Source organism: Elephantulus edwardii, unplaced genomic scaffold, assembly GCF_000299155.1.
Source record: "Elephantulus edwardii isolate Elephantulus edwardi_28Jun2011 unplaced genomic scaffold, EleEdw1.0 scaffold00286, whole genome shotgun sequence".
Classification (NCBI taxonomy): domain Eukaryota; kingdom Metazoa; phylum Chordata; class Mammalia; order Macroscelidea; family Macroscelididae; genus Elephantulus; species Elephantulus edwardii.
The window spans coordinates 651730-677720 of NW_006400036.1; the positions used below are offsets into that span (position 1 = coordinate 651730).

The 25991-nt window shown below is 41.1% G+C and overlaps 1 protein-coding gene and 2 pseudogenes across 1 annotated transcript; all 3 read right to left on the bottom strand.

Moving 5' to 3' along the window:
* Window positions 1-3324: 3324 nt before the first annotated feature.
* On the bottom strand, window positions 3325-25253 carry LOC102847565 (zinc finger protein 18-like). The gene is made up of 9 exons (XM_006900513.1): window positions 24867-25253; window positions 24030-24219; window positions 23536-23601; window positions 19339-19358; window positions 15004-15088; window positions 14252-14359; window positions 4355-5032; window positions 3603-4189; window positions 3325-3363 (listed from the first exon to the last, which is right to left on the bottom strand). The coding sequence occupies exons 1-9, from the start codon at window positions 25251-25253 to the stop codon at window positions 3325-3327; spliced, it is 2160 nt and encodes a 719-aa protein (XP_006900575.1).
* On the bottom strand, window positions 11086-13197 carry LOC102863341 (annotated as a pseudogene).
* Window positions 17914-18814, bottom strand: LOC102874156 (annotated as a pseudogene).
* Window positions 25254-25991: the final 738 nt, after the last annotated feature.

Consider the following 25991-nt stretch of genomic DNA (forward strand, 5'->3'; position numbering starts at 1 on the left):
TGAGTTGCTTGCAACTCATTGCGAGCCCTAAACCCTGCTCTATCCTGTGCCAAACTCACCATCTCTGACACATCCACTCCCAATCACTAAATTGATCCATCTCATCTAGGTTCTTCCTCTCCTGCACTCTCCCAAACATGATGTCCCTCTCCAAGTACTGGTCCCTCCTTGCAATATGCCCAAATACATCAAAGCTTCAGAATCTTGCCTTCAGGGAGCAGCCTGGCTTCACCCTCTCTAGGACAAACCACTTTATTCCCCTAGTAGTCCATGATATATTCAACACTCTTCTCCAGCACCACAGCTCAAAGGCATCAATTCTCTTTTTATCATCCCTAATCACTGTCCATCTCTCTGACACATAGCACACCATTGTGAAGACTATGGCCCGGTTCTGATGTACCTTAGTCTCCAGCCTGATGTCGTTGCTCTTCAGTACTCTGGAGAGGTCCGTGACAGCTGACTTTCTCAATGCAATTTGTCTCTTGATTTCTTGGCTGCTGGTGCTAAGAGTATTGACTGTGGAGCCAAGCAAACTAAATCTGGTAACAATCTCTTCACCATCCATAATGATGCTGCCAGTTAGCCCAGTAGTGAGAATCTTTGTTTTCTTGATGTTGCGCTTCAATACATATTGAAGGCTGCAGTCCTTGACCTTGTGCAGTATGATTCCATTTTATATAAAATCCTAGAAAATGCAGATAATCTAGGGGAAGGGCAGAGAAAGGCAAGGAGATTGTAAATGCACAAGAGGAAATATATAGAGATGATGGAAATGCTTAACAGAGAGCAAAGACCAGTGGATGGCTTTACGGAACAGAATTTTATTCTGTCCTAATTTATAAATCATCAAGCCTGAAATCAGTACACTAGCTCCACAAGAAGGGGTTCCTCTCTGTGACATCTGGGGGGAAAGATCTTGTCACTTTTCAATGTGTGTGTGTAGGCCTTGGTGTGTACTCATGCTTTGGCCACTCTTTGTCCCAGATCTATGAAGTTCACAGTACAGGACTCAGATGTCAAGTATGTTCTGTACTCCTGGCTATTTTGTTGTTAGGAGCCATTAAATTGAGTATAACTCATAACAACCCTATGAACAACAGATCTGAATCTTATCATATCCTGTACCATTTTCACAATCTTTGACGCCCTTTTAGCTCACTGCCGCATTAACTACCTGTCGAGAGTCTTCCTAAGATCCAGGGACCCAATGTGAAAAGCTAACCTAGGACTGTAGCCCCATTCAGCTAAAGGCAGGGGCATACATCCAAGATTGCTTCAATTTGGATGGGTGGATATGTCACTGGCAGCTCTGAGGGAGCTTTTAAGCACTGGTCTAACGCTATAAGGGTGAAGGACCTGCAAGCACACTTCATAAGTTGACCTGGCTAAGAAATTATATCATATTTGCAAAACCTGAGTTGGAACCCGCTAACTTTCCTACTAAACGCCATAATCATATGATTCTGTGAAGTATGTGTAACATAGCAATAGACTTTGAATCCTGGAGAACTGTAGGACTAGTATTGGAATTAGAAGTAGGTGCAGGATGGCAGATATATCAGATCTCATGGGAATTACTTTTATGTTGCAGATACTCTTGATGGGGACACTTGACCACTGTGGAGTTAATCAAGGTCAGAAATGGCTGTCCGTCTTCATGCTGGCCTTATTCTTTGCACTGCCCATATTTAAGGAGTACACTGAAGACAGTTTCTTAGTGACCACATGTAGGGAATAGGCTGACTACAGGCTAATCGGGGAGCTCAACTCTCTTTTGGGGTTTACTGTGAAAAAACACATTTTCAATGCAAATCAAGAGAGGGTGAGTATTTGAGACACATATGAGATGAGTGAAATCTACTGAGTTTATTTGAAGAAAGGGCACTTCAAGTCTACATTCTACCTACATGTCAAAGAGCACACATGAGCTCTCTGGTCCTATGTCGGCTTGAGCTCTGTATCATAAAGACATGCTCTGGATTCCTAGTGAGAAAGAGCTGAGCTGATGTTATTCCTGTGAAATTACAGCATCTCTATTAGAAGACATTAAGGAAACATAAAGTGCACTCCAAGAGGCCAAACTAACTTCCAAGTTAAAAAATAATAGTAGGTTCTCCCTTTTCAATCTATGAACGTACACAAGTATAGAACAGATGTAATAATTCTGCAGGTGATTTTTTAAAAGTTCAGTATTGTCATTGGACTGACAGTCAGACAAGGATTAAAAGAATCTGGCCCTGGAGAGCACTTTCGCCCCAGATGAAATCTTTGATGTCCATCAAAATTTGAGCTCTTGCTGAAACATTTTACACTGCAGTAATATACTAACTTTACTAATAATTCCCATAATGGTAAGTATCGCTGTGTGAAATATGGGTAGCTTTTGCAATGGATCCAGACCCTGGAAAGCACCAGGTTGGTTGCTGGAATTAGAAGTAGGTGTAGTCGTATGAGGGTATATCAGGCCGTTTGGGAAATGGTTTTATGTTCTAGATACTGCTGATGGAGACACTTCCCCAGATTGATCTAATTCTATGCAAAAACCACATTTAAGGAGTACAAGGGAAACATATGCTTAGTGACTACATTTAGGGAGAGTCTGGATAAGGCTCAAGAGGGAGCTCAATCATAACCTCAGGTCTTCTGTGAGAAAAGACATTTTCAGTATCAATCACCATTTCAAGACACAATTGAGATGAGGGGTGAATCTACTGAGTTTATTTAAAGAAAGGGCACATCAAGTTTACACATTGTACACACATGTATAAGAGCACTCATGAGTGCCTTAGTCCTCTATATCTGCTTGAGCTCTCCAGCAGCAAGACATTCTCTGGAAAATTACTGATAAAAGGTGGTGCTGATGTTATTACTGAGAATGGTAATTATAGCTGCTCTGTTAGAAGACATGGAACAAGCATGAAATCCACTCCAAGAGCTCAACTTAAATTTCAAGTTCAAAAACAACTGATGATTCTCCCTTTTCAATCCATGAAAATAGAGATACAACAGATGAAATCCTGCAGGTGATTCCAAAAGCTCAGTATGTGCCACTCACTACAGACTCAGAAAAAGATAAGAGTCTGGTAATGGAAAGGACTTCCTCCTCAAATGAGATCTCTGATGTCTGTCAAAATTTCAGCTCCTGTTGAAACTCTTCCCAAGGCAACAAGATTAATAAGATTTATCGATTATATGGACCCTCTGATGTCTCATAAAGTTGGACTTACGAATTTCTTTTCACAGATGGGAAATATATAGCATTGCTCTCTTGTATGGACCCAGAGGTATATAAAAAAGCTTGAGCTGTCAATGAAACTTTTCTCAGAGAGGACATTTGTAGGGTTTCTCTCCTGTGTGCAACTGCTAGTGTCTATTAAAATCACCTCTGAATTAAACGCTTTTCAAAAGAAAAACTTACAGTTTTTCTCCTTTTTGGATGTGCAGATGTCTATTAAAGTTGGACCTTTCAATGAAACTCTTCTCAGAGAGGACATTTATTGGGTTTCTCCCACGTGGACTCACTGGTGTCTACTTAAGAGAGACCTGTTGCTGAACCTCTTTTTCAGAGAGAACATTTATACAGTTTCTCCCTTGTGGACTGACTGGTGTCTACTAACGTGGGCCATCTTAGTGAAACTCTTTTCACAAAAAGGACATTTATAGGGCTTCTCTCCTGTGTGGACCCGCTGGTGTCTATTGAAGGAGGATCTGTCTCTGAACTTCTTTTCACAGACAGGACATTTATAGGGCTTCTCTCCTGTGTGGACCCGCTGGTGTACATTAAAGTTGGCCACCTGAGTGAACCTCTTTTCACAGAGAGGACATTTATAAGGTTTTTCTCCTGTGTGGACCCGCTTGTGAATATTTAAGTCGGATTTGCAGCCAAAACTCTTTTCACACAGAGGACATTTATAGGGCTTCTGTCCTGTGTGGATCCACTGGTGTCTATTTAAAGAGGACCTGTTGCTAAACCTCTTTTCACAGACAGGACATTTATAGGGCTTCTCTCCTGTGTGGACCCTCATGTGTATACTTAAGTCGGGTCTGCGGCCAAAACTCTTTTCACACAGAGGACATTTATAGGGCTTCTGTCCTGTGTGGACCCGCTGGTGTTTATTTAAGGAGGACCTGTCGCTGAACCTCTTTTCACAGACAGGACATTTATAGGGCTTCTCTCCTGTGTGGACTAGATAGTGTACATTAAAATTTGCCACCTGAGTGAAACTCTTTTCACAGAGAGGACATTTATAGGATTTCTCTCCTGTGTGGACCCACTTGTGTTTATTTAAGACAGAGATGCAGCCAAAACTTTTTTCACATAGAGGACATTTATAAGGCTTCTCTCTTTTGCGGACTACCTGGTGTTCATTTAAGGTGGACCTGCTGCTGAACCTCTTGTCACAGAGAGGACTTGCATGTGGTTTCTCTCCCGTGTGGATTTTCTCATGGTGGCATAATCCAGAAAAGTCCCTGAAGCTTTTCCCACAATGATCACACCTGCAAGGCTTCTCCCCTATGTGGATTCTCTGATGCTTCACAACATCTGAATTTCGCAGAAGGGTTTTTTTGCAGGTGGGGCACTGAAAATATGTCTTTCCAGTATGAGTTCTCTGGTGAAACACAAGCTGAGAATTTCTACAAAAGGTTTTCCCACACTCTCTGCAGGTGAGAAGTTTCTGGGTCATCTGAGGTCTCAACTGGTTCTCCTGGGGGGTTTCTTGCTTCTGCTTCGGTAACAATCCAGAGAGACCTCCTGGGTGAGAATCATGCAAATACTGGTAGGACTGTTTCCCAGAAATGTTTTCCTGAGGAGAGAGAGGCTCTTGTCTTTTCTCATCTTGATGGTGTCCCTGTGCCTTAGGAGGATAATCTCCTTCTCCAAAGATTCTTTGTTCACTCTCACCAAAGAAGTCACTCAAAGAACCCTGAGGAGGGGCCTCTCCTGAGATGTGACAAGGGTCAATTGGAGGCTTCTGGTCCGAACAGATTTCTAAGTTGAGGTTCTCTTCGCCATTCTCTTGCCTGTCGCCTAAAAGAAGAAAGAAGGTCTGAAATATTGTAATAAATTTTACACTCTGTTTTCTCCTTATATGCGAAGTAAAGAGCATCATTTTAACCAGAGGCCATTAATGAGTAAGAGGGTAAAAACCATCATCCATATTAATGGCTTGGTACTAAATTCAGGTGCCTGAATTCCCCATTGAATTTTCCACTCCTGAGTCGAAGAAAATTTTGGAGAAACAAATCAGGGCCCATTGGACATTTACTGTCATCCCTCACAATTATACAGCACAGATTTCTCATGAGGCAGAGGGGAAAAAATTGTATAAATAAACATGATTTTGTTCTTATTAAATGATGGTCTTATTTGGTTACATATTACAGAGGAATACCATTAAACAATTTTTTAAAAAATTTTATTTAAAATGTACCATCAAATCAGATCTGACTGGTACAGGAGTAGATTGTTCCTCCTTCTCCAGCAGAGCATCTGGTGGATTCTAACTGTGCACCTCTGGATTGCAGTGCAGCTTCTTGCCACTAGGCTACCAGAGCTCCCCGAAACAATTTTTAAAGAGGCACAAAAATATGCACAAGAAAATAAAAATCACCTTCAATCACATCCTCAAGAAAAACTACTTTATTTGCTTTACTTCTTTTTTTCAAAAGACTACAACTGTTCTTTTCTCATTTTTATACTGCAAACTACAATTCATTGTCAAGCTTGAATCAAAAGAAAGTAAATATGCCATTCTTAAGTTTTACAGACATTTTCCCACTCATATATAATCAAATTATTAATCAAATGTTGTAATTTTTCATTTTAAAAGAGGAAGCTTTATTATGGTGAAGCTGTTGCAGAAAAGTGAATTATTTGGGCTGAGGTTTAATCCAGCATCTATATCTATTATTAACTTCTAGAAAACATTAAATATCTATCCTAATTAAGAGTCTGATGAAAATTAATCAAAAACCACTGGAAAAGTACATCAACAAAGAATTGCTAGAAGTGCAGGCAACGTTTAAAAGAGGCTGTGGTATTAGGGATATTATAGGTGAGGTTGGATGGATCTTAGCTGAAAGCAGTGAATCAGAGGAATGTCTGTGTTTTACTGACTATGCAAAGGCATATGACTTTGTGGATCACAACAAACTCTGACCAACTGAGAAAAATGGGAATCTTAGAACATTTGATTGTTCCTATGCAAAACCTGTATTTATTTACACCAAGAGGCAGTAGACAGAACAGAGCAAGGAATTGCTGCATGGTTAAAAATTGGGAAGAGTGTATACCAGCGACATGTTTTATCTCCATGCCTTTTTAATCTATATGTGGAACAAATCATCTGCAAAGCTGGGCTCTATGAGAAGTGCAGCATCAGGATTGGAGGAAGATTCATCAACAACCTGCATTATAAAGATGACACAACCCTGCTTGCTGAAACTGAATAGGGCCTAGAGTGCTTGCTGTAGAAGGTCAAGTACTGCAGCCTTAAATATAATTGAAGCTCAACATCAAGAAAATAAAGATTCTCTCCACTGGGCCAACTGGCAGCATTATAGTATAGATGGGGAAGAGACTGAGATTATTAATAGCTTTAGTTTGCTTGGCTCCACAATCAACACTCTTGGTACCAGCAGCCAGGAAGTCAAAAAACGAACTGCATTGTGAATGTCTGCTGTCACAGATCTTTCCAGAGTACTGAAGAGCAATAATGTCAGTCTGGAGACTAAGGTGCACCTAATCCAGGTGACAGTCTTTGCAATTACCTATTATTATGCATCAGAAGGCTGGACAATGACTAGGGATGATAGAAAGAGAATCGATGCCTTTGAACTTTGGTGCTGGAGAAGAGTCTTGAACATACCATGGTTTTCCAGGTTGTCCTGGAGAAGGTCAAACCAGGCTGCTTCTTGGAGGCAAGGATTCTGAGGCTTTGTCAGACATACTTTGGGCATGTTGCAATGAAGGACCAGGTCTTGGGAGATGGATATCATGCTTGGAAGTGTGGAAGGACAATACAGGAAGGGAAGATCCTTGATGAGAGTAATTGATTCAGTGACTGGTGTAATCAGTGTAGATGAGTCAGAGACAATAAAGTTGGCACAGGACACAGGATTCAGTGGTACTGTACATAAGGTTGATAAGAGTTGTAAGTGACTCAAAGCACATAACAAAAATCCTAACTCCAGTTGTGGTTACAATCACTACACAGTGATGTGCACTTGATATTTCTGTGTTGGCAGTAGAACGTCTTGTCAGAATTTTGTCCACTGTTACTACCATAGATCTAAAGAAGTTATTTGCCTTTTTCTTCTATGTACCAAGGTCTTTCAAGGCTAACATTAAGAACTAGGCCTGAACTTGTTAATTCAAACATTTCTTTTAAATGGTAAAGTTGTTTTCTTTTGCCTTAAAAGAGTGATTTTAAATATTCTTTCGTAATGGTTGAATAATCATTCATCATGGAAATGTACTTCACATAATTGTGTATGAATTCTCTTATTTGCAAAATTAAGTTTTTACCACTATAAACAATGGTATTTTTTTCATCAGTCTTCCTTTGCATTTCTGATCAATTCCTTAAGGCAAGTTCCTCCCGGAGGTATGACTGTCTTCACACATGCACGGTAAGGCTGTGGATACCAACTGATGTGCACTTTACTCCAATGTACAATGCTCTACATGTGTTTAACTGCACTCCACAGGGTTTTCAGTGGCTGAGTTCTACACAAGGAGCTATCTAGGTGTTTTTTTGAGGGCCTGCTTTGTGGATTCCTGTATGGCCTATTAGTTGCAGCGAGGTGTTCTAATTATTTCCATCATTCAAGGCTTAAAGATCCACATATTTGGGGTCAGCTAATTTGTGTAACAACTGTGCCATCTTTTGGTATAAGTGTTCACTATATAAATACTGAGTTTTAATTTTAAAGATGTGTGGTTTGGTTAGGTTAAAGCTTGTTTTTCATTGTTTTAAATTCAAGTATTCAAGTATGAAACTACTGTTCATTTTTCATGCTTTAAGGCTTCTTTCCATTTTTCTTTAAGTAACTTTTAAATCAAGTCTATTTTCATATTAAAAAAAATAAGTGATGATCTGTAAGATTCATGCAAAGTTTTCAACCAATTTCTAACTTTTAGGTTATTTTTTACAGCGAGAGAAGTCTTGATTCTTTTTCTCAGTGTTGTTCTTATGTGCTGTCCAGTTATCTGTGACCCTATCTTTAAATAATCTGTCTCTGACACACCTACTCTGTTACCAAGTCAACCCATCTCATCCATCTCATCTCATCTCTTCCTCACCTGCGCTGTCCCTCTAACCTTCCAAACATGATGTTGCTCTGTAAAGACTTTTCCCTCCCAGCAATATACCCCAAGTATGTGAGATATGAAAGAAAAATGAAGTTCATGTATATTATATAACATGGAACAACAATGAAATCACACTGCAGTGCATAAAGTAAGCCAATCACAAAAGGACAAATTATATCTCAACTTATTGCTGTCAAGATGGAACTGACTCATAGCAGATCCTCAAAGAAGTATCCAAGGGTATAAATCACATGAGAAGATTTTGACTACCTTTTTCCTGAGAAGCCACTGGCAGATTCAAGCCATCACAACTACGTAGACACACCACCACCAAAGCTCAGTTTTTACATAATCTCACTAATATGAAAAATCTGTGTTCCTGTTTGACATTGTCGAGTTGTATATAATTCACACACCCTGTGAACAAGAGAACTTAATACTGACCTATCATGTGCCATCCTCATCATCTGATACACTTGAGACCATTACAGTAGCCATGATGTCAAACCACCTTGTTAGAGTTCTTCCTCTCTTTCACTGACAATCCTCCTTTCTGAAGAATGGCCTCTCCTAGTAACATGTTCAAAGATGTTGATGAAGCTTCACCACCCTTGCTTCCAAGCAGCATTCTGTTTGCATTTGGCACAAAAAGGAACTTAGATCAATGAACTGTTATTGTTGTTGTAACCCACCAGTGGGTTTTCAAAGGCAGTAAGTTGCATGGGAAGAGAATACCCATCTTTGTTCTGTGAAGCAACTGGTGGATTCAAGCCACATGCCTTTGTAACTGTGCAGTGGTTTCTTATCACTGGACCACCAGAGCTCCCTATGCACTATCTAGGATAGGCAATTACACAGAGACCAAACATTATGAGTGCTTTCCAGGGACAGGGAAGGAGAGGACACAGTAGTCATTTTTGTAAGCACTGAGTTTCTCTTGATGGTGATGGGAAATATGGGAATAGATTCTGGTGACAGATGCACAACCACATTCATGTAAGGATGCTACAAAATGTACAAATGAAAACATTAAACATGGAAAAGATAAATTATATATAGTATCTATCTCATGGACTGCCAAAAATCAGTCTTCTTTTCTTAGAGGATGTGCAAACAGGGTGCTATTTAGAGGCAAGGACAGTGAAACTTCACCTCACACACTGGACATGTTATCTGGAGGGGGCTGCTGCTGTTGTGCTTATGTGCCTTCAAGTCACTTGCAACTCATACAACCCTATGTACAACAGCTCTATCCTGAGCCACCTTCATTGTCTCTGAAACAGCTACCCCCATTATCTAGTCACTGAATCAATTCATTTCATCCAGAGTCTTCCTCTCTTGTGCTGTCACTCCACCCTTCCAAGTATGATGTCCCTATTCAAGAACTGGTCCCTCTTTACAACATGTCCAAAGTATGTCAGACAAGGCTTAAAAATCCTTGCCTCCAAAGAGCAATTGGGCTTTATCCTCCATAGAACAAACCTGTTTGTTCGCCTAGTAGTTCACAGTATATTCAATACTCTTTTCCTGCACCACAACTCAAAAGCATCAGTTCTTCTATCATTCTTACTCTGTACCACTCTCTGAGGCATAGCAGTAACTTCAAAGACCATGGCCTGGATCAGGTGCACCTTAGTCTGGAGACTGACATCATTGCTCTTCAGTACTCTGGAGAGATCTCTGATACAGATTTTCCCAAAGCAATTTGTCTTTTGATTTCCTGACTTCTTGACCCACAAGTGTTGATTGTGGAGCCAAGCAAACTGAAGCTGTTACCAATCTCATTCTCTTCACTATCTATCATCATGCTGACAATTAGCCAAATGGTCAGAATCTTTGTTTTCTTGATTTTTAGTTTCAATTCATATTGAGGGCTGTAGTATTTGACCTTCTATTTTTTTATTGATTAATTTATTATTTTTGAAAACCTGGAACTCAGGAGCTAAAATAATCATATTCCTTCTTCCCCATCTCTGAGTAGTGCCATCATTTTAATAAGCGGTGCTCTGATAACAGAATAGAATCTTTATTATGGGAGTGTCCTTGTACAACAGGGGACAAAGGGCTTACAAAGTAAGTAGACTGGCTCAAATGAACAATTACCTTTGCTTGTTTTAGCAGTTTGTTTACAAATGAATGGGTTCTAGGCCTAAGTTATTATTAGTTTTCAATTCTTTGTAATTTGATATCAAAACATATAAAAATAGTAAGCTAAACCAATATTCAAACCCATATTTTACTGGCTTTAAATTACACACTTGAGTATTTATAAGGTTAAGTTTAAATGAAAAGTCTCTATTGTATTAAAAAAACCCACTATAGCCCAAATGAAGTGCCCTGGGGCAATGCAAATCAATCAGCTAAGGATCAGGGACTGCATTAGGAACCAGGCAGTACTCAGTGTTACAACAAAGCAGTTTATTTGTGATCAGTGTTTGAGACTCCATACATCCTTCACAAACTTAATTTTATATAATCTGATACTTTTAAACTTTGAACTGCTAGTCTTTTATTTCTCTAGAACAGAAGGGCTGGTATAAGTTATTTTCCAGAAATGAGGTACCACTTCACAGAACTGGTTTCTTTTTTGGTTTTAAGTTTTAAAGAACTAAATTTACATCTGTTAAAATAAAAAAGTAGGAAAGATGTTCTTTACAAATAATTTTGATCAAGTATGTGTTCAAAGAAAGCGGGCTAAAAAGGCTTTTACTCTAACATAGTGTATTGTACTGTATTGTTGCTCAATAGGAATTAGCTTCTGTTATTTGCTAAAAGAATGAGTAGTGGGGAACAGGATATGTTGGGAATTTCACAACGGGCAACAGAACCATGCTCTTGGGTAAACCATAGGCAGCGACAGCTGTGCTATAACCATATGGTGTTCCATATCATGGAGCGATATAGCCAGGAGCAGTTGTGGCCCCCACAAAAGCTCCCCTTGCCAGTGTTCCTCTTCCTCTGCCCCTAACAGCCTGGACTGCTGCTGACACAGCTGTATTCACAACACCCTCTGCATGAGGGATAATCTTCTTCTTATTATTATTTGCTGCATTAGGTCCAGAAAGGACCCTAACAGCCTGGACTGCTGCTGACACAGCTGTGTTCACAACACCCTTTGCCTGCGGGATAATCTTTTTCTTATTATTTGCTGCATTAGGTCCAGAAAAGAGCTTCTCGAGGGTGGCTAAAGCTGCACTTGCCTTCGCTACTTTCTTATTTGGACCTGCGCCTCTGAATTTTTGTCCATCTACTTCTACCTCCATTACAAAGCGTTTGTCGTGGCTTCCACTCGTCTCTGAGATGAGTTCATACTTAAGACCTCTTCTTTTTTCATTAAGCTCCATTACAGGATTTTTGCCACTTGCTGTGAGGACAGGGCCCTGAGTTCTTACCTCTAAGGTGCTGGAGGTTTTAGTTGTAGAATTTCCAGTATTATTGCTTGAGTTTGAAGACACTGTTTCATTTTTGCTTTCATTATCTGACTTTTCATCTGAACTCATACATTCAATAACTGCATCAAAGCCTGTTGGATACCCCATTGCCTGCAATACCTTTACTGCTACATGAAGTTTTGCTGTCTTCTTAGATGGTCCTGAAGCTTCAGATGTTGTCCCATCCACATCTACAGACATGGTGAAAACGGGGGCATGAACAGGGCCAGACTGAGATAACAGTTTATACTGAAGTCCAGGCCTGATCTGATTTAATCTCATTAGTGCATTCATAAGGTCTATTGCTTTACTGTCCAGGATTTTCCTTAGGTTGTGTTTCATCTTCTTGTTTGGATCTTTATCATCCCCTAATCCATCCTCAAATGGTCTCTTTGAAGCTGAAGACCCAGAACCTTCTTTACCAGTGACCAACCAGGAATATTTCTGAAAAGGCTTACTAGATGGAAGGGGTTCATCTCCAGCACTTTATAAATCTGGCCAAAGGCTGATAACCTGAGTGCATGCTGTGCACTGTGGATAATATCTTCTTTTTTGCTGAACAGTCAGAGCATCTGCTGGATCTCGTTCACAAGGGTCGTGAAGACCAGGACCTTCAGGAAGTAGTATTCCAGATGCCAAACACTCCATTACTCGTCTCAAGGCCTCCCCAGCGCCCAAAGGTCTATTACAAGTACCTATAGACTTTTCACATATAAGCTCTAGTGGCCATCCTTTTAATGGTGCCCATGTGGGAACTCTGTTGCACAAAACACGCAGAATGCGGAGGACAATTACACATGACTTTAATCCATTTGCCCTTGCCTGAAACCATTTTGCATGTAAAAGAGACGCCAAGGCATTCAGGCATTTCCGCCTGTCCAATAAGTCCGGAGGATCTTTCATGGCAACATTTTCTCCATCCTTTTTCTCCAAATCGTCCCTAATTAGAAGAGATGTAAGTATCACCTTCAAAGTTAGCATGGGTTCTTTTGTATTCCGAATTATAATAGATGCTTCATTTACACATTGTTCCACTTGATATTTCTCTTCTGTGAGTTTCTGAATCTGAAAAGGAAGGTTGTCTTTAACTGTATTTAACAGGGTTTCTGTGGGTTTGTCTTTGCACATTAAAACCTACTCCAAGTCCATATCATCCTTAATCAGCAAGCCTTTTGCCACCAGGCCAGTTCTCATTATACCACACAATGTCCGAACACCTTGATCTTTGGAATAGTTTTCTACAGCCTCATCTTTCTTCACTTCTGTCTCTCCCTCTCTTTTTGTGCCTTTGTTTGTCTCATCTAGCCAGTCTGAGACATGTTTAAGAGCACATTCAACAGCAGACACCATATTCTTAACAGCTTCAAGTTCCTCTGGAGATGGGTAAATTGTTGACCGTTTCACCATTACATGGCAATCATCATTGGCAAAAGATCTAATAGATCTCTTGATTTCCTATAGTACTTCAGCTTCTTTTTCCGATCCTTTCTTCTCTTACTTGTAGTCTTCACTAGACACTGCTTTGTGTGACAGAACCTCCTCATAAGCCTGAGTCCCCAGAAAACTCAGAATCAATATGGCAAAGATATTTAGAGACTTGTTCTCTGGAATATACCAGTGCCGCTGTGTTCTGCCCGTGCCCGGTTCCTGCTCCTGCTCTGCTGCCGCTGCCATCTCGTCCACTCACGTCTCCGTCTCCTCAATCCAGTGGCTGCGGCAGCTGCTGCCCTGGTGGCGCTCACGGCTCCAGTCCAGTCTTTGACCTTCTGTAGCAAATGCTTTAGAAACTCCTCAGTTTCAGCGAGCAAGGCGAGTCCTTAATAAAAGACATCATGCTAGGAAAGGTGGAGGCCCTGCTAAAGAGACGATGACCATCAAGCAGATGGACTGGCACACTGCCTGTAACAATGGGCTGGAGCATGCTGCAGGTTTTCATGAGTGAACAAGTTATGGCAAAGTTCAGATCTGTGGTTCACAGCTCCATGAGTCGTATGTCCACTCGACAAAACATAACAACTACAGCATTGCTTAATGCAAGTTAGAGACTAGTTAAGATACTTATAGATTTTTGGTGCTGCTTTATTATAGAGAGAGTTGGTTATTGTTCATTATAATTACATTAAAAGAAACTACTTTGAAAATTCTTGCTAGTAAGGAGAAGGATGGCTAATATAAAACATTACTTTGAATTGAATTTTACATGTTTTTGTATTTGTCGACTCTAGATCAGTATTAATTCTCACTGAAGTAAATCTATTACAACTTTACAGAACAAACTAAAGACAAGAAATGTGAGACTACTCTTTAATTGTAAAATACATGTGTCAACAGCCTGATAAACAGCAACAAAGAGAGATCCACCATCAACATTACAACTGAACAGGCCCATCCGTGGCTGGTTATAACTAATGAAGAGAAACAAAATGGAAACCATATCAACTACCACACCTGCCTTAACAAAGAAAGGTCAGAAACGTCTTAGGACCAATGGAAACTGACTCACCACTGCAGGTGGGAGCTAGGATCTTCTCGCTGGCATAAAGCGGGGGTCCTGCCAGCTCTTCCTTGTAACTGGCTGAATTAGCTGGGTCAGGTTTGGGATTGGAAGTACCTGGCAAAGAGAGAAAACACCTTGTGAACCTATGTAAACAACGAGAACTGGCATGAGTGCATGAGTGTCTTTCAAAGCCTCCTCCTACCAAAACATGAAGGGAATCGTGAAGGCCATAGATTCCATTAAAGGACATGCATCTTAGAAGAACATGTCAGACCAGTACTCACAAGATGTCAAGAAAAACACAAAAAAGAGGAAAAGCAGAGTTAGAGAAAGCAATGAAGTCCACCCACATTTGAGTGAGGCTGTGCTGTCTGCAGGAAAAGTGCATGGACTCCAAGCCAGCTACACTGAGTTCCATCTTTACTTAGCACTTTGGATACACAGAACAGGGAGCTGCTAGCTCCACTGGACACTTTCATCATGTTTAATACAGAACAACCCCTCCAATCATAAGGATGATGTGAAGATTGGAGGAGTTATTGTATGCAGTGCACCTACTGGACCTCCAAGAATGGAATACAAAGAAAGTTCTTGCTATACATCTGCTAGCTTCCACTTATCCTAGTTCCAAACTATGTTACTAACGATTTCCCACCCAGGGCACTTCAGGGTGAACTTGCATCTATAAAAGAATATAAACATTGCCTAAGAATTCCTAGTCCTTCCATCTCCTTCCACTGGGTAAGCCATGCCCTCACCTCCTGAGACCATTTTGCCATAGTTCTCCAGCATGAGGTTCCAGTAGTGCTCCTTCTGAGTGGAATCCAAGTGCCTCCACTGATCCTGGAAAATATACAATGTCATGATTTAAAAAACAGCTCCAGAGAAAGGTACTTCATGGCGCCCAAAGGAAATCTGAAAATGAATGAATATACTGAAGGAATCTGAGGATCCAAAGCTCTGATAAATCTCTGGAGAGAGATTAATGGAAGAAGAAGCCAAGAGAAAAACTGCAGTCCCTACAGCAGTATTTCTTGTCCTGAGTAGAAAACATTTAGGTTTTTACTTGTATGTTTTTAAGTGGCATGCTTCTAAGGGTAAACTCTTCCTATTGAATGGGGAACATACTGGAGGTAGGTTTTTCAACCTCTCCACATTTAATAGTCCCAATATTTAAATTAATCTAGACATTCCAACGTAAAAACAAATGAGAATGTAATTTATTGGCAGTGCAAATTTGCATAAAAGAGAAAATAATAAATACAGAAGTTGACTGTGTTTAAGCCCCTTCCAGAAACATGACTGGTGTATTCAGAGTTAGGGCAACACAGCCCTGTAATTTTCAGAGTTCTGAGTTTAGGCTGTAACATTCATTCAATGGATTAGTTGTCATGAATAAGGTTGTCTTTGCATCTCCTCTAAATGAAAGTTCTCTGGTTGCTTAGTGGTAAGCAATTGTACTGCCAAACCAAAGGAAACCAGTTCAAATCTACTAGCTGTTCTACAGCAAAAGATGGACAAATTCTTCCCTTGAAATTTACTTGAAAACCCACTGGAGGGTCGGTTATGCGTAAGTTCCAACTAGAAAGTTCATAACAAAAATGAAGAAGAGGGAGCTTGGGTGACCTACTCTGTAGGGAACTATGCTATCAAGTCACAGGTGGTGCTTCTCTGGTGATTGAAATCTACTTGTGACTCCACAGGAAATAAATGGGGAATCTCCTCCCATATGATTTAAAGTTTCCAAAAACCTGTTGGAGAGTCAACTAAGTCAGTTCCAACTTAACAACGAGTATGACTTTTGAGCTACACAGAATTAAGACACTCAAAAGAGGAAGTGATACTGCCTTCTGGTTCTATGACCTTTAACAAGTTTTTAATATTTTTAAGTCTTAGTTCTCACCTAAATTCTCATCAAGAAAGGGGGAGAAATCACATTTACAGATCCCTTATGCTGCTTTACGAAGCTCAATACTTTTAATTCAAAGCATTCATCAAATTACTAGATGTTGAGTCCACAGTATCTCACAGTGATTCTATGAATCAGAAGAGAGGTGTGGGAAACATGAAGAGTTGAACATATAAAGGTCAAAAACTATTCCAAATCTTGGACAAGAACAAACTGGGAGGAGGGTAGAGAGAATAGTGCAACAATGAATGAGTGGAAGCCCAAAATCTCTGTAAATGTTTATGAAAATTAATAAAATATAATTATAGAAAAAAACAAAAAAAACTATTCCAAATCTATGCTGAATGAGTTCTAGGCACAAGATATACAAATAAGATGATTTCCAGGTGCAATGTAATCAATCTTTTGTAGAAAATGATGAAATAGTTAAAAAGAACCAAACACAACACAACACATGCAGAAGATCAAAGAGAACATACAGTATGAGTTCATTTATATAAAATCCTAGAAAATGCAAACTAATCTATGGTGACAGAAATCTCAATAGTAAGTTGCCAAGAATGGGAAGAGGAATTCAGAGAAAATTAAGAGAGGGATTCTAAATGAAGATGAGAAAATGCAAGCGTGATGGGCATGCTTATCCTATTTATAGCAGAGACAAACGGATGGCTTTGAAGAACAGAAATTTATTCTCTCCCATTTTAGGAAGCTAGAAGTTCAAATTTAGGCACTCGCTCCACAAGACTTTTTTTCCTCTCTCTCTGTCAGCTCTGGTGAAAGTCCTTGCCCCTTTTCAACATTTGTGAACAAATGCCTCTTCTAGCCATTTTGTTAGCCCTAGTTTAGGTGCAAGGAGGCCACACTCTCCAGTTACCTTAACTGTGGACACATGGTCTTCAACAGCTCTAGAACCATAAAGGTCCTCCAGCGATGATGGTGGCAGAGAGACTGTGAAGAGACTATAGCACTTCTGTGAAGAAACTATGGCAAGATGCAACCTGAGGCTACTTGTATTTGTGTTGACCACAGTTAGTTTTGCTTGCTAGATGACAGGAGGAAATGCTGATTTAGAACATTTGTAAGGCAAAACCAGAGGCTTCTTGAATTTGTGCTGCTGAACTGAAACCAGGATTTCACTAATTCAGGAATTTGCTTTGTGGTTAATCTGGCTTGGGTATTCTGGGCTAAACCTGAACTTGCACTGGGTGATATTCTTTGCCTCCTCACGGTCCCATTTATTTCCCTAATACACCTCACAATTGTGAGTAAAGTCTGTAAATCAACAATATTAATTTGAAATAGTAGAAAGAGCAGCTGCAGGGGTGGTGGCATGTCTGACCCAGCACATTATCTATTTGCTGCTATGGTTATTATTGATAGGGCCAGTTCCCATTTATGGAGCGGAGAAAAGTCAGACTCAGCCATCCCACATGCTCATGTTGCAGATTCTCTTTTTTTTCTACCCCCCACCCCATGACTGATTCTTTTTATTTATAACAATGTGAGATGCTCATTAAAGTTGTCACAAAGTTGCTGCAAAGTGGACGTTCTCCAACTCAGTTACATAAAGTTTACCAAAAAGAAAGGTGCAGGTTTAGTTTGTGGTTAATTAATAATTTTATCTGAACACACACTGGTATTCCCATCCCACCCTCAATGCCCAGGGCAGCAATACCATGGCTCCCTCCGGTTCTCTCCAAGGTGAGGAGCAGGGTCACCAAGATCCGAAAGCCAGATGCTTCCAGGGGATGGCCCAAGGCTATGGCCCATTTGGATGTTGATCTGCTTTTGCAACAGCTTGCTTTATTGTTGGAATTGGTCCTGTTCCCATAATGGAAGGAGGCACACTTACTTGTGACCAGGACACAATCCATGCTAAAGGGTTTAGACCACGACAAAGAGCTTCCAAACTTCTTCATCACAACCACAGCAGCAGCACCATCATTTATACCTGAAGCATTAGCTGCAGTGATTGTCCCTGTCCCATCTGAAAGAAACTGAGGCTTCAGCTTTGACATGTCTTCTAAGTTGCTCCCCTGTCAAGGAAACTCATCAGTTTTAATTTTAGTAAGACCTTTTCGAGATACAGACACAGGTAAAATCTTCTTGTCAAAATGGCCAGCTTTCTGAGCATGCTCTGTCCTGTTCTCGGATATGACTGAGATTTTATCTTGATCCTCCCGACTTACTCACCATTTTTTGGCTACATTTTCAGCTGTAACACCCATGTGATAGTTGTGAAATGCATCTGTGAGCCCATCACAGAGTACACTATTGAGGACAAGAGTCTCACCGATCCTTACTCCTGCTCTCAAGTGGACCAAGTGAAGAGCTTTGCTCACGTTTTCCATGCCTCTTGAGATCACAATGTTGGAATTGCCTGTCCTCACTGGCTGGGCTGCCAGGCACATGGCTTTTAAGCCTGACCCACAGATCATCTGGCAGCTCCATGCTGGAACACTGCAGGGGATTCCTGCCATTACACTGCCCTGTTGTACAGGATTCTGACTACAACATGCTGTTAAAACATGTCCAAATATGACCCCTGACACATATGCTTGAACCACACTGGCCCTCTTCAGGACTTCTATGATGACAGCTCTGGCGATGGCAGTCCGTGCTACGGAGACAATGATCAGGGGATCTGGATCTGAGCTCATCCTGCTGTTGTTGCTCTTGAAGCTGCTCCCACTCCTTCTGCTTCACTGCCGTCCGCGCTCTCGCAGATATTCTTACACCTAGGCATTCCTCAGTGACATACCTGTCTTGACCACTTTCTGCCCTAAGCCTATGAGTTTTCAAATCTCAAGTATGTGCTCTGCCCCTGACTCTTCATTCTTAGTAAAGTTCTCCCACTCTAACTTGTTTCCTTCTCCTTTTATCTCTCACAAGGGTGTTGTAGGTTTGAGAGAAGGTTTGTCTCATTGCACATCTTTTCCACTTTGTTTAGGTCTTAGATTTCTCTATTCGAAATGGAAATTAAATATACTCTGCCTTGCTTTTGAGAAACTCATCACCTGGGTCCTTTACTTGCTGATATGTCAACTCAAAGGGCTTAGGAGAGATGAGGAACCTCAAGTGCCTTTTGGGAAGGACTGACAGTTTCAATGGGGACTTTGAATGTGTTTATCTTTCATATTGAGACAAAACCCTGCTTGCTGAAACTGAGGAGGACCTGAAGCACTTGCTGCAGAGGGTCAAGGACTACAGCCTTCAATATGAATTGAGGCTCAATGTCAAGAAGACAAAGATTCTCACCACTGGGCCAAATGGCAGCATCAGGATGGATGCTGAAGAGATTGAGATTGTTCACTACTTTAGTTTGCTTGGCTCCAGAGTCAACATTCTTGACACCAGGAGCCAGGAAATTAAAAGGCATATTATGATGGGAAAGTCTGCTGTTAGGGACCTCTCCAAAGTCTGAAGAGCAATGGTGTCTCTTGAGACTAATGGTGCGTCTGATACAGGCCATAGTCTTTGCAATCACTTGTTATGCATCAGAGAGTTGGACAATGACAAGGGAGGATAGAAGGAGAATTGATGCCTTTGAGCTGTGGTGCTGGAGAAGAGTATTGAGGGTACCATGGATTGCTAGGAAAACAAACAGATTCATCCTGGAAAAGGTTAAACCGGGCGGCTCCTTGGAGGCAAGGATTCTGAGGCTCCATCTAACATACTTTGGACATGTTATAAGGAGGGACCGACTGGTCCTTGGAGAGGGACATCATGCCTGGTAGGGTGGAGGGACGGCGCAGGAGGTGAAGGCCCTCTATGAGGTGGACAGTTTCAGTGACTGGGGTAATTGGGATGGGAATGTCAGAGACAGTGCTGCTGGCACAGGACAGGGCAAAGTTTAGGTCTGTTGTACATAGGGTCACTATGAGTTGCAAGTGACTCGATGGCATACAAAAACAACAACAATGATCATTTTTACCATCTATACATAACCTAGCAATTGATTACAAATGTAAGTACTTGGGTAGTAGCCAAATGTTTAAAATAAAGAGGATATTTAAAAAAAAAAAAGTTCTAAAAAAGTTGTTATGTGCCGTCGAGTCGTTTGCGACTCATAGCGACCCTATGCACAGCAGCCCTAAACCCTGCTCTATCCTGCGCCAACCACACTGCTTCTGACACACCCATCCCGATTGCCCCAGTCACCGAATCAATCCATCTCATAGAGGGTCTTCCCCTCCTGCGCCGTCCCTCCACCCTCCCAAGCATGATGTCCCTCTCCAAAGACCCGTCCCTCCTGGCAACATGTCCAAAGTATGTCAGACGAAGCCCCAGAATCCTTGCCTCCAAGGAGGAGCTTGGTTTAATCCTCTCCAAGATGAATCTGTTTGTTTTCCTGGCAGTCCATGGTACATTCAGTAGTCTTCTCCAGCACCACAGCTCAAAAGCATCCACTCTCCTTCTGTCCTCCCTAGTCATTGTCCAACTCTCTGATGCATAACAAGCGATTGCAAATACCATGGCCTGTATCAGGCGCACCTTAGTCTCCAGAGACACTGTTGCGCCTGAGTACTTTAGAGAGGTCCCTAACAGCAGACTTTCCCATCGTGATACGCTTTTTTATTTCCTGACTGCTGGTGCCAAGAGTGTTGACTGTGGAGCTGAGCAAACTGAAGCTGTGAACAATCTCAATCTCTTTGCCATCCATCCTGACGCTGCCAACTGGTCCAGTGGTGAGAATCTTTGTCTTCTTGACATTGGGCCTCAGTCCATACTGAAGGCTGCAGTCCCTGACCCTTCGCAGCAAGTGCATGAGGTCCTCCTCAGTTTCAGCAAGCAGGGTTGTGTCATCTGCATAACGCAGATTGTTAATAGATCTTCTACCAATCCTGATGCCACAATTCTCCTCATAGAGCCCAGCCTCTCGGATAATCTGCTCTGCATACATGTTCAAAAGGTATGGAGACAGGATGCATCCCTGGCGCACACCCTTCCCAATTTTGAACCAAGCAGTGTTACCCTGCTCTGTTCTGACTACTGCCTCTTGGTCCAAGTATAGGTTTCGCATTAGCACAATTAAATGTTCTGGGATTCCCATTCTTCTCAGAGTCAGCCACAGTTTGTTATGATCCACACAGTCAAATGCCTTTGCATAATCAATGAAGCACAGATAGACATTCTTCTGGTATTCTCTGCTTCTAAAAAATTTATATATATAAATTTTTTTTCCTACCTCGAGAAGAAATAATTTCCCTTGAGGGAAATAATGAAATTGAAGTTTTTCTTCATGTGTATTGCTCCTGTTATCCTAGAGAGGCCCTGTTCTCCACTGTACTTCTGATAAGGCACTCATTTCCATTTTCCTGACTATTGGTGAATGATCAAAACTGGGTCAGAGAAGACTAAAACCAATGACTACAAACTTCATTAAAGAAAAGCTTGGAAAAACTCTAATCCACGACATAAACAGTCTTCCAAACATTCTGAAAAATCTACAACCAGGAGAAGATAAAACAGATGAATGGGACCTTCCAAGAATCAAATCCCTATGAACATCCAAACACTTCTCCAACAGGGTAAAAAGGTAAGTCACAGACTGGGAAAAAGTATTTGGTAATGACATGTCCGATAAGGGACTTATATCTAGAGTTTATAAAATACTTGAGCACCACAAGATAAAGGTAAATAATCAAATTGAAAAATGGGTACAGGATATGAATAGACACTTCACCAAAGAAGACATTCAGATGGCCAACAAGCACATGAAATGTTCAAAATCCCTAGCTCAAAGAGAGATGCAAATAAAAAGAATTATGAGATATCATCTCACCCCAGATAGAATAGAAAAATTTAACAGAACAGCAAGCAACAAATGCTGGCGAGGTTGTGGAGAAACTGGAACCCTTATTCAGTGTTGGTGGAAGTATAAAATGGTACAACCACTGTGGAAGGTGGTGTGCCACTTTCCAAAAAGTTGAAAATAGAGATACCATTTGACCCAGCAATTCCACTACTGGGAATATACCCCAAAGAGACCATAACTGACACCGAAGCAGATATATGCACACTCTTGGTAACAGCAGCCAGGAAATCAAGAGACGAATTGCATTGGGAAAGTCAGCTGTGAGGGACCTCTCAAGAGTACGGAAGAGCAACGATGTCAGACTGGAGACTAAGGTGCGCCTGGTTGGGCTATAGTCTTCACAATTACGTGCTATGCATCAGAGAGTTGGACAGTGACTAGGGTAGAGAGAAAGAGAACTGATGCCTTTGAGCTGTGGTGCTGGAGAAGAGTGTTGAATATACCATGGACTGCTAGGAGAACAAACAGGTTTGTCCTGGAGAGGGTGATGCCAGAATGTTCCCTGGAGTCAAGGATTCTGAAGCTTCGTCTGACATATTTTGGGCATGTTGCAAGGAGGGACTGGTCCTTGGAGAGGGACATCATGTTTGGCAGAGTGGAGGGGCGGCGAAGGAGAGGAAAACCTTTGATGAGATGGATCGATTCTGTGACTACAGATGTGGGAATAAGTGCGTTTGAGATGGCTAGGTTGGCACAGGATAGAAGAGCGTATAGAGCTCTTGTACATAGGGTCGCTATGAGTCGCAAGCGACTCGATGGCACATAACAACAACAACAACAACATGTTTATCGCAGCTCTGTTCACAATAGCAAGGAGTTGGAAACAACCTAAGTGTCCATGAACAAATCAGTGGATAGAGAAGCTGTGGTATATTCACACAATGGAATACTATGCTGCACTGAAAAACAAGGGATTTACACAATATTATTAAAAATGAGTGATCCTGGAGGACATTATGCTGAGTGAAATATCTCAATCACAAAAGGACAAATACTGCATGGTGCCACTGTTATAAACAGGACTGACATAGCTGCTGGGGGAGACTGAGAAAGATGGGATAAATAATGTATACTGCATTGAAACAGAGAAGGGAGAAAACTGTTTAAAAGGGATATGTGATTAGGTATTATTGTCATGACAGGAGTCCAGAAAGAAGGCTGCATTGTGGAGTGGACCTGGTGGCAGGAGGGTATATAAAACAATGAAAGAAATTTTCTTTTACTTTTCAAAGAGAAGAGTGTACTGTGGGGGAAGAGGGGGCAGGCCAGGGAGAAAAGTAAAAAAAAAAAAACAATAAAAAACTGAAACGGACTAAAGCAAACTTTCAAAAAGTTGAACTTATTTGTTTATGTGTTAAAAACAATTAAAACCTCATTAAGTTTAAAAAAACAAAAAATATACAAACATTAAAAAAACCCCTAACTTTTCTATAAATGTTTGTGAAAAATCACAATTAAAATGAAATTTTATTTAAAAAAAAACCAAAACACAAAACTGGGTCAGAGGCAAAAAAAAAAACAGAGAAACTTTGCTCACCTGAGATGATGCTTGAAGAAAGAAGCCTTCAGTGTCCTGGTCAGTGATGAGCCTTTCCACAGGTCTCAAAAGAAGCTGAGGAGCATCCATCACTGAAGTGAGAAATAGGAAGTTTTAAGAATTTAGGTGTATTCCTCAGTCATTCCACAGAAGTCTTTGATTGAAAAAAAAAACACAGAAACTAAAATATTTGACAAATTAGAACTGATAGTTCCAGGCACAATTTCAAGATTTGTACTTTCATCAGTAATAAAGTCCACATCCCTCTAACATCCAAAGAGACTCACCCAAATACTGCTTCCTTTTCTTCCTCAGGCCCCAAAGCCAAATGGCCTAACACAAATATAAAGTTGAAATGAACACACTGTCATCTCTTATTCAGAGTGACTTATGGACATCGACCTTGGTCCCAAAATTTCAAAGAATGTTTTAAGCTAACATACTTTCAACTCAGAAAGCCATAGAGGCCTAACTTTCTCCAAAGCCCCCAATACAGCCATGAATAATAACTGGTGCTCACCTAACTCTGGCTCAGTGTCAGCTTCCTCTTTGATGATGTGGTTCAGTTGTTCCTCGGGCCCTGAAGCTGAATTCTCAAGTCCCAGCTCCTGAGGCACCACTTCAAGACTGGCCTCTGCCTCCCTTACTTGGAAGCTTGCAGATTCCACCTCCACAGGTGAACTTTCTTGTCCCAGAACCTGGCTGCTGATCTAAAGACCACATATTATTAGTTACTGAAGGATGCTGATTTGTAATGCCTAGAAACATGAAGTGAATCTTTTACAACAGATTACTTTAGAAAAGGTAATGGGGAAGAAAAAAAGCAAGCTTCATTTTCTCATTCAGCACATATTTCTAGCCATTGATGGAAATATCATAAGATAGGCCAACTGCTGGCACTAATCAGGCTTGTAAGACCTTCAAGAAAGACCTTGCTAAGAGGTTTCAAATAAACAGTTTGTACCAATAAAAAGGTAAACAAATGAAAACACTCTAATGTTAAGTTATAATCAAACCACAGGTTGTATCTGCACTTTCTAATAGCTACATTGCAGACAATTACTAACAAATGCAAAAAATTAAAGCTGGGTAAGGATTCATGCCACTCACATCATGGTGCTCAACACCATGAGCAGAGGAACTCTTTGAGCTTTACTTAGCTATAAGTTTCATGTAAAGTAAATGACGAGATCATTTTTATAATATTGCCACTTGGTAGATTCAAAGCACTTACGTTACAGTTAATAGTCAAGTACAAACCATGTGTACCATCCAGCACACTGAGAGGCATGCAGCAGTGTAGATGAGGCATGAGGACACCTCAGAGGGACCCCAGATTACTATACCCTCTGCTTACCCACTGCCACAGTCTCTGGGGCTCGCCCTTCAAGCTCTCCACAAGAGTAACAGCCTCCTCTCCACTGCCAGGACGCTGTGTGCGCACCCACATCTGGATCTCCCCAGGCAGGATGGTCAGTAATTGCTCCAACATGAGGAGCTCCAGGATCTGCTCTTTACTGTGAACCTCTGGCTGCAGCCACTGGAAACAGAGCTTCCGGAGTTGCCTCAGGGTCTCGTGGGGCCCAGACAGCACTTGGTACTGAAAGTGTCTGAAAAGCTGCCGGGCAGCTTCAAGGCTACAGAGTTCCCCTTGAGGGGCAGTACCTACTCCAGAGAGTGAGGTGTTCTCTGCCTTTGCCAGTGGTGGTACCTGGACTAGAGGCTGTCCCATCTCCAAAGTCATCGTCGTGCTTATTAAATTCTTTAACATCAGCAAAGTCCTTCTGGTTGGAATGATTCTCTAGGGATAATCAGGTCTTCACACAGCCTCTTACTGGGACACTGTGGGAAAGAAGACATCCAGTGATGCAAAGAAACGTCTCGACTTTAGAAAGAAACAGGGCCTTCTGAGAAGCCCTGCACTCAACCATGGTTCTCTCAAATTGCCCAAGGATTGTCAAAAAGAAAACAGCTGGTAATGAGACAATTCCAACTCAGGTGGACCCACCTTTCTCAGAGTGGAGCTGTGCTCTATTTACAGCGCTGCCCAGGGCTGGATGGTTACTCAGATGTAATCACCAGGTCTTTCTCTCATGGTATTACAGAGTACATTCAAATTCCCATCTTTAAATCAACAGTAGAGGATGTTAACTGTTTACACCACAAGAATCTCATTGGGTTTATTCTTCTATTTGTAAATAGCTTTGTAGCCAAAAAGCAAACCACTGATATCATATATAAACTGTCACCATCAGCCTGTTCACATGATAACATTTTTTTTTTGGTCTTGCAAGTCCACATTAAACAGAAAATATCATCTGCCTTTTCAAGCATTTTCACTACCAGCTTCCAGAGAAATACATCTGTATCTATATTTGTTTATTCGGAGACTGAATAGTGAAGCTGAATAATTACACCAGCACCCATCCATCTTGAACAAAAAAATCTTCCTCTAGCTGTCACCCAAAGATTCCTCTTTTAT